This window comes from Athene noctua, chromosome 1 (assembly GCF_965140245.1).
Source record: "Athene noctua chromosome 1, bAthNoc1.hap1.1, whole genome shotgun sequence".
Taxonomy (NCBI): Eukaryota; Metazoa; Chordata; class Aves; order Strigiformes; family Strigidae; genus Athene; species Athene noctua.
The window spans coordinates 253,413,518-253,423,446 of record NC_134037.1 but is presented as its reverse complement, the minus strand read 5'-3'; the positions used below and the strand labels follow the sequence as shown (position 1 = coordinate 253,423,446).

The 9,929-nt window shown below is 40.9% G+C and overlaps 1 protein-coding gene across 1 annotated transcript; it reads right to left on the bottom strand.

Annotated features, from left to right (window-relative positions):
* Window positions 1-7,569, bottom strand: LOC141958668 (high affinity choline transporter 1-like). The gene is made up of 8 exons (XM_074901532.1): window positions 7,392-7,569; window positions 6,198-6,311; window positions 4,461-4,616; window positions 3,833-3,981; window positions 3,179-3,322; window positions 2,049-2,202; window positions 965-1,182; window positions 1-522 (listed from the first exon to the last, which is right to left on the bottom strand). Exons 1-8 carry the CDS (start codon window positions 7,567-7,569, stop codon window positions 1-3), a joined length of 1,635 nt encoding a protein of 544 aa, XP_074757633.1.
* Between the last annotated feature and the right edge of the window lie 2,360 nt (window positions 7,570-9,929).

Here is a 9,929-nt window from a genome sequence, read left to right as displayed (position 1 = left end):
CTAATCATGATTCTCTTCTAGTGCAACTGTTGGTGAACCCATCTCTGTTTCCATCTGCTGCAGGGGGATGTGGGTGCTGGTCCCCCCCATGATATTGCAGACATCCCACCTGCAGGGAAGGAGGTTTCTCTGAAACAAAACCACAGCCAGGTGCGACACAGCAATGATCGTCCCCAAGGTGAGAAGCATGGTGAATGTTTTAAAGGGGAAGAGCTGACTGTAGGACCCATTCACCAGGGAGCAGGCTGGGTAGCAGATGATGGGGGGAATGCTCAGGGCAGGCTCCCCTGCCAGCAGCCTCATGAGGAACCCAACCAAGAAGCCCGCAGCCGAGCCATAGGTGTTGGTGCTGGGAGCGAAGAGGGCGCAGCAGAGCTGGGGGAAGAGCAGGGCATACACCAGCTCCCCGCTGAGGAACCAGAGGTCATAGACAGAGCTGGAGTAAAAAGCCAGACTGGCTGCCCCGGCCCCAAACACCAGTATGGAGGTCCTCATGGCCCATAAGACCTCTGTCTCTGTAGCCTGTAAAACAGAGATTGTAACGTTACAGACATGGTGTTTACTTGTGGGGGTGACCAGCACTGCTCTGCCCTAGGCTGGTTCTCACCGAGCCCTTGCTGCTTTCAGCAGTGCTTGTCACCAGCAGCCACCCAAGGTAGGCACTCCTGAAGAGGGAACTGCCCTCTGTAATTTTAAGGGTCACGGTTTTATGCTGCTTCCATTAATATTCTAGTCCAGATTTTACACTAGTCATTTTATAAAGAGCAAAGCTCACCAGTGTAGGTGTTTGTATCCCTACCAAGGATATGAACACCCCTGACCTGCGTCTGAAGCTCCAGAACACAGTTCAGCAGCTGAAGGACAGATGCCTCTATTTGCAGACCACAGAGAATGTGTTTGAAATGGTCTTGAACCGAAAGCATCTTTCTTGATACCAAAACTACTGAATGCTGTAACCAAGTACCTTTTTCCTCAGGATTTTCCTGTATATATTGTGAGCGAACATGGAGCTGGCAGAGAGAAGAGCTGAATCTGCAGAAGACATTGCAGCAGCAGCGACGGCTCCCAAGCCAGCAATGGAGATGTATGCTGGGCAGAGATAATGTAAAACAAGTGGCAGTATCATTGCCGATTCCCCTCTCTCGAGTGGACTTGGAAGACCATAGCTTGTCTGGTTCCAGTCTTTAAAACAGAACAAGAAAAAGTCACAAAAAATCTTTCACTGACATTTGTCCTGTCTTTGAAGCTGCCTTTCCACTGGGACCAGTCACAGCAGGGCTAAGGACTGAGACCCACTCTGTATTTTAGGACATGCATTAATTTTTTGGATTCTCTTATGATCTCTTGTGATTTTCCTTAGCATGCTGGAGCTCTCACTAGATCAAAGATTTTCCTTTTCCCCAGTAGCATCTATAGAAATAGCTGTGCTTTGTGTTTCCAGAACTGGGACAGTCAACCTTCTAGACCCTGCTGGTGAGAAGGGAGTTTTGCTCTGATGACCCTAGTGACAGATGAATTAATGAGTTCAACTGATTTCTTTAAATGTTTGGTGATCTGTCTGCTCTTTAATCCTTGCTCACAGCCAACACAGGACTGATCCTCTAGGCAGGGGCTGTGAGTTTACAGGACTGAACTTCTTGATTCCTTCAGTCATGTTTTCTTCAGAACCTTATTAACAATCTGTAGTAACATCACTGGGTCTTACATGTAGAAGGCATGCATATTTCTTGGAAAATAGAATTATACAGGGGTTTACAGGGTCTGCCTTGATCTTTTCTTGACACAAGATCCATGAAAAGACATTTAATGTTAACGAAATAGCTTTAAACAGGTCTTGGGGCCATTTAAATGTCCCTGGGTAGTTGTGCACTGATCCTCAGAGGTGTCTACATTTCTGGTACAGACCACCTAGCTTGGCAGCCAGGGCTACACTTTTAGGTACGCAGGATTAGATAATTTGAAGTCTAAATCAGGACTTATTTGGATCTTGTTTTAATCACCTTTGACAAAAGCATGTTCATTATTCAGAGACAAACAACTATTTTTACCTGTTGATGCTGCAACTGCACCAATGAGCACTGAGGGGATGGCCATGGAAAAGCACCCAAGTCCAGAGAGGTAGGAGATGAGCCTTGCCTGTCCTGGAGAGGCGGTGGAAAGCACTCTTTGGAAGTAAGTTTGCCATGGAATGCTCCCAAACACCTGAAACATTCAGATGTTACCAGTGGTACCCAGCAGGCTGCTGGCTGCTGTAGGGTATCATCCATCCGTTCAGATGGATGATAATCTTTATTGTTACAAAACCCATTTCAAATGCATAAATGTTGCCTAGCTTTAACTATTGAGGATGATATTTCTGATGGTTGAAGGTGCACTTTTCCTTTGTTTTCATTGTGATGGATGTGAAATTTTGATCAAAACAGGTTAATGGTTTGGCAGACTGAGAAAACTGAAAAATAGGTTGCTTGGCATAATGAAACAGGCACAGAGGAAGGAAAAGAGGAGACAAGTTTTTCGGGAATGCAACTTGTGTAAAAAATTTTAGACTATAACCTAAAATTAAAAATAAAATCACCATTTTCACTTTCTTAGCTGACAAATTTCATCAGACAATATCGAGATTCTGTTGTCACCAAACAAGCTCAGACTTTTGTGTGTTCCTATTACCTGTCTAGCAAGAGCATAACAACCTTCTGTAGTCTTGGCTATAGTGGTAGCTCAAAAGTTGAGTTGTACAGTGGAGCCAGTGGCACCATGCTTGCTGATGACCTGTAGTTGTGTGATTTTACTACTTTTTTTCAAATAGGGGAATTTTACATAGTTATGTTAAAAACACACTATTGAGGCTGTAAGACCAACCTCTCGAAAGGTAGGAAATGCCTCATTTAGGTGCCAGGAGTGGAACTAGTTGCCTGGATGGTCTTAAGAGGTACATTCCTTCACATGGGTTAAAGGATGGAATGTCTCTACTGCTTCTTTCCTTCCCACAGCGGAGTCCTGGATCTCCCCAGTCCATTCAGTGTGCTGTGGAGTGGCTGAGAGATGGTTTTACACATCACCCTGCTCCTGCTAACTGTGCAATACAGGGCTCCTGGCTGGAAGAACCCACAAGTTTTCCAGACAGAAAGTCCCCATGCAATCCCTTCTCCCAACCACCTGTCCAAGAAATACTCCATACCAGGTAGAAGAAGTCATCCAGCCACCTTCCAAGATACTGTTTTTCTATCTTCCCCATCCAAGGGTCTTGGTAAAATTGATGAGTTGCAGTGTAATAAATACTTTCTGTTACAGAGTTCACCAGGGCAAAGGGGATACAGACCCACTAGGATAGAAACAGACATAGTTAACCATTTTCCCAAAGTCCTTGCTCTTGGAGAATCTATTCAGATATTGAAATTAAGGTAGATGTAGAACATAAAGTTACATAAGATTAAACCCAGACTAAGAGTCTTCCTTTCTTCCCTTCCTACTCTAAATCTACATGTTTCTGGTTCATGGCATCATCAGGAACATGAGTCTGTAATTCAGGTCAATTTGTGCTTTCAGTAGACAGATCTCTTTCCTTTGCAGCTAAGATTGTTCTGAACAGGTTCTGCAGACCTTTCATGTGAGCAGCTTCATTTACCCAGCAAGGCCAATAGCTTGTGTGAGCACTGTCTGAAATGCATAAAGACTGTAAGACATTTCAGCAGACCTGTTCTCCTGAAGAGGAACTGTAGGGCGAAGACCAGTATTGGTGGAGTTATTTTTGGTCTGCGGCATACTGAAAACAAGAGCAGGATTTTTTTTCCTTAGTTAGGAAACAGGTAACAAAGAAATGCACAGGACTTGCCAGGCTGAGGGTAATGAAAACCAGCTGGATGACATCTGTGTATGCAACAGAGTAGAGGCCTCCCAGTAGAGTATAGAGTATGACAGTGCATGCTGAGATGATGATAGCCATTGAGCCTCCAATATCCAAGATTACCCTCATAGTTGCTCCTGCAGACAAGGACAGAAGTTAAGTAATTTAAGACAGATTTCATACATGCAGAAAACAGAATAAATAAGGATATGTTTTTCCCTTGATGCCAGCACAACACATTGTATGAGAAGTGCATGGTCTACAGACAGCGGACAGAGTGAGGACTCAGGAGAGCCCATGTGCTCTTGCACTACCTTGCTGCATGGCCTCTGCTGAGGCACTTTGCTTTTTACATCCACTCCCCCACAGGCAAGAGGAAGGCACTAACTCATACTGCCAGACCTCTCTGTTATAATATCATGAATATATACTACTGTCATTTGTTTTAAACCTAAAAATGTATTTTCCAGAAATGAGAAATGATTGTGTTCCTCTCACAAAAGGATAAACAAAACACAAATTTATACAGCTTAGTCCATCACAATTCCCAAATGTGTATTATACTCTGACAGTTGTGCCACGTGACCTCTAACAAATATAACAGCAAAGTATTTACCCAGGGATGCCAAGATAGCTGCAAACCAGAACACCTCTCCTAGCAGTGGTGGAATGAAGAGTAAGCTTCCCATCATGTTCCCATAAGTTTCTTGAAGGGGATCCATCACTGTCACATAATTCTTGGATCTCATTGGATTTACAAAGAAGAAACCACCTATCAGAAGTGATGACATTTTGGTAGAATTTTGCATGTATTATATTCCAGGAAAAAAAAGTAAGAATACTATGCCATTTGGGTATCAGACCATTATAGTAAGTATGGAATTCATACATAATGGACCCTAGAGAATGATGCAGCCAACCAGACATTGAGGCCTCAATTCACTTGCCTAAATGTGGGGTTTCACCCATGTAAGATGTCCCAGGTTAAAAAAGACATCTCCTTACAGCTGACAGATATGACCCTTCAATTTAGGCAGACATGCATCTCTCTGGAGTGGCTACTGGAGGCTAGTTAGGAGTCCCTAGGGCACCCCAAATGGCATAAGATACCTGTGTGTCTAGCAAGGAATCAGCTCAGAGGACACCCACATATAGTCTTCTCTCCATCTCCAATGACCTACCAACCTGAGATACAAAATTTTCTGAAATCTTTGTTGTGGAAAATGTCAGTAGGCAGAGCGAGGCATTGAGGACTCATATTTGGCTAAAAAAGAGGCAAACTTTTGTCCTTGACCATGTGATGCAACATGTTGATATATGTTCCTTTTCTGGTTACATTTTCATTTTGGTGGCTTCATTGTGTCTTCCCAGAACTATATTGTTTTAATCTGTACATTGAGCTGGGTCCCACCCGCCTTCATCTAAATATTAGACTTCAGACATACAACCATCTCATTAAAACCAAAGAATACGTATTGTGCCTAACCCCGAAGCCAACAGGACGGCTTGTCTGGGCACTACTGACCTGAGTAAAGATTGCAGGATCAGACCTGCACTCCTCAATTTCATTAGTAAGAATTACTCACATAAGAAATGCTGGCAGTATATTTCCAAGCCTGATTCATATTCACGTCAGCTGGACTCTTTTCTCTGACTTAAGAATAAAGGTTATTGTTCTTTCAGAAATTCCTGTGTAAGGTCTGCACAGGTGTCCGTGCTTTAATCATCGCATGTCCCCAGACACTTATGGTATAACTCAATGTGGACTGGAAGAAACTATGGTCTTGGCAAGACTGGTGAACCTCAGCATGAGTCCAATAATTCTTGGAGTTAGAAATGGCAGTTTAGGTATAGGACACTAGAAACTTAGCTTTGTTTCAAGAAAATAGTGACGAACTGTAAAGTGGGATAAGCTGGATGCACTACAAATTCATCCTGAGATAAGACTACTCAGGAGAATGCATTTTAGTGAAAAAATCAAAATAGTATTATTTCATCACACAAATTTCAAACAAACAAACAAAAAATTATACCAATACTCTCAATAGTTTGTGAATAAGAGACCTTGACAAAAAAGCAGTACACAATAGCCACATGCTTCTGAAGTTCTCAGATAAGATTATTGTCCTACAAATTGCTCCAAGCAGGCAAAACTGTACACTAGCTCCAAGCTACCCCAGTTCCTTATGTTTCAGTTTAGAGGATAGCATTCTAAATGCTTATTCCGGATCTATGGAAGACTGAAGAAAGAAAATCACCTTTAAAATATACTCTATACTCTGCCAGGAATCTTAATATATTAATATAATTTTTTTTAAAAAGTTTACGTGTCCTGATTACGTGAATTATTTACCAATAACAAGGGACAAGGCAAATCCCACAGGTGCCTGGACCCACAATAGTCCTTTTGAAGGCAGGTAGACGATTTCAGCTGTGCCATTGATATATGCTCCTCCAACCCAGGTGGCTGTAAACATGGAAGATGGAAAGGTAAGAATTGTGATACATATTCTCATCTAGTCTCAGAGAACATTCTAAGAGCTTGTAAACCTTTTTGTTTGTGCGAATATTTAATCACACTTCTATTTTCTTTACAAAGTTTTCTCCCCTTCTGAGATGTGCTGCTGTGTCCAGGTAACAGTATTAGAGTATCACCCTAAATAATTTCCCAGGTTCAAGACTGAAAATCTATGTGTGCATGGAAAAGCTCTTGGATGCTTTGGAAAGGCAACTTGAATATACTAATTCAAGCATAAATTCAAGCAACTTGAATATACTTTTTTTTTTTTTTTTTTTTTTTTCCAGTGGAAGACTTTTGCTAGAGCAAATAAAATTGACTTTGTTATTCTGCCATGACTGATAGACCATCCTTCATGAGCATCACTTACATAGTCTAAGAAAATAGACATTAGAGAACAAAATGCAATCAGACATTGCAGTCAGAATGCAAACCTACAACATGGAGCTTTGCCTAAGTGTCTTAGCTAGGCAAATACGACTTGGGGGAGCCTTCACAAAAAATGGGTCAGGGAAGCAAATTTCAGATGATGCCAGGCAGCAAGGAGAGAAAAGGGAAGTGGAGGACACTGGTCAGTGGGGAGAACATTCTGTCTTTAGGAGAGAGCCCAATGCTCACCATGAGCAGCAATTTATTCTGCACAGAACTGGATTGTTCTAGGAGTAAAATTCTTCTGTTATGCTGGATAACAGAAACTGGTTCAAGATTAAGACCACAGTTCTCCTTAATGAAAAGTGTCATATTCTTCAGTCATTGTTAAATTAAACTCTTTAACTCTTAACTAAACTCTTAAATTAATCTCTTTAATTTAAAAGAATCTACATAAACATTAGGTTCTACTCAGTGTGAAGAGGTTTGGAAGAATCCATCCCAAAATGATTCATGAAACCATACTCCTTTAAAGCCACACTTAGGTGAAATCTGCCCTGACATTAAAGGAGTTCACTTGCTTTGAAAGAAAAGTCCCCCAAATCTATGTAATGCACGTGTTTTAAGAAGAATTTTTAAAAATCCTTTAAGAAAACTTACCTGTTGCAGTAAACAATCCAATGAAAACATTTATATTCCTGCCTCCAACTATGGCCATTTCAGTTGGATTTCTGTTCTGCTGGTCCTTTTTGCTTTTCCAAGAAGCCCAAATTCCAGTAGCTAAAGTTAGCATAAAAAACACGCTCAAAGATACTAAGCCTGGTATATTTAGAGACATTTTTTGTTGCTAAATTTAGATCATAGAGAGAAATAATGGCTTGATGATATATTCTTTGATCGAGTCCAAAATCAGAAAAAATAGAAAAAAAATTGGAAAAAAATCAGAAAAAAAAATAGTGCTGTCTTGTAAAAAAACCTGCCAAGTATTAGTTTGCTGTACTTTGCAAGCAAAGATGCAGTACGAAACAGTCATAAACCCAAAAGTCTTGAGACCTGGATGCAAAGTCTCTGTTTTTGGAAGACTACTGGCGATTCTTCTGTCTTTCCCTTTCTTCGGAAGATATCCAATCTTATTTTTCTGAGGAGCAGAGAATAAGAGGATAGGAATTAGTGTTGATAAGAGCAATGGAGCACTAATGTGAGGGGTAATACCAGCTTGGCTTAAAGGAGGGGAAATGTTATATTTTGTCTGATATGCAATGGTATGAAAATAATCTGTATTTCTCTAGGTTCTAGGCACAAGGCTGACACAGAAGATAGGGCTAAGAGTCTGTCTGTTAAAAGTTGACAGAACTAAACCCACAATAATCATCAAAATAAATGTAGGAAACAGTAAAAGAAGATTTACCACTGACCAACTGAAGGAGCTGCACGCTGATATTCAAATCGTGTATTATCATTTCACTGCTGGAAATGGGCAGGAGAGGAAGGTGTTGTTACAGTCTGCAATAAAACTACAGAAAAGATACAGAATTTTTTAAACTATTTTGTGAAGCTCCCTTTAAACATGCATAATTCTGAGGAAAACTCGTATATGCATTAAGGAATTAAGTTGGTAACATTAATATAGAGTTGCCATACGAATATCTTTTTAGTTGCCCTGTGAATCTCTTTCGCCTGTCTGGGTATGATTCTTCATAACAAATTCTATGTAAAAACTGCCCTATTTAGGGCACTTGTTTGACTCTCCTGGATACTCACGTTCATCTGTGGAGCAGATAGCACCTTTCCATGTGGAAATCAGAGATTTCTGTATCACATATGAACTGAGCAGGAGTTTGAAAGCTCTGATATTTAGGAAAGCTTTCTGCAGTGTGCCATCTCCTGCAGACATCCAGGAGTAGCTGTGCGTGGAAATGACAGTGGCACAGGTTAAGCATGTTCCATGGGCAGGGCATGGTAGGAACACATGGGCACCAGGTGGTGGCTGCAGCAAGAAGGAGGGAAAAGTGCAGGAACCCCATGTTTTCTGTGACACCTCTCAGTACAAGGAAAAATAAGGTTTTTTGGTAAGTGGTCTTCAGTGATCTGGTGGGAAGCCTCTAGAAGGATTGTTTAAAAACAGTGAAAATTTAAAATGTTGAATGAGCCCAAGCACTAGACGATTATCCTACCTTAGGAGAATTATTTATTTATATTTATACTCAAATACAATTTGACTGAGTGAGGAGGCTTAACTTTGACCACATAATTTATGTACAAAAAGGGACACTGCATTTTTAATGCACATTTTCTGGGTGGTAATTAGAAATTAATTGCACCTGCTACAAAGTTGTAGAAATTGCAGCTGACAGTGGTAATGGAGAACTGGCTTCTCTGGGCTGTCTTTCTTGCTCAAAACAGGGTATTTCAAAAACTTAAAAACCCTATTTACACACAGACACGCACACTAAGCTTTTTTTCTACGGACAAACGTTTTGCAGCCTATTTCCTAGGCAGGAACAAAAATGGGTTGAAGGTGTATGCAGAGTCAGCCCACTCTGCAGCCAGGCACTCCTGGGAGGAAATATCTGGCCTTGCATCCTTCATGTGGGGGTCAACTAAATTAAACATGTCCAAAGCAAGATTTGAATTTGTTCTTTTATATCTGTAGAGAATGTCTGGACTGACTGATTTTTACCATCTCTTGAAAAAAAAATAAATGGTGACAGGCATAAAAATCTGCCAGAAAACTTCATTCAAAGATCCAGAGGGGTAGAAGACAGATCTAGTAGGACAAAATGTAGATGAAAATGTTACATGATGGGATGAAAGACACTTAAGAGAAAAAGTATGTGTAAGGTAGTTCATCTGGAGTGGTTTTGATGGTACACAGTGCATGGAAGAAGGATTGCAAAAGCATGAGGTTATACCAAGAAGACCAATTCCTCACTGAATCTATTGCGCTCTTTTGCCACTAGACAACTCTCATGTAATGCATTTATTATACCAAAAAAAAGAAAATCTTACTAATGGAGAGATGTTCGAGTTGGGCTTCACTTCCCCAGTCATGACAGAGGACTGCAGCTTTGGGTGCCAGCTGCTTTCTGCCTTCTGAAGTTTCCTGGCAGATTTTTATGCCTGTCACCATATGTTTTTGTTTTTTTTTTTTCAAGAGATGGTAAAAATCAGTCAGTCCAGACATTCTCTACAGATATA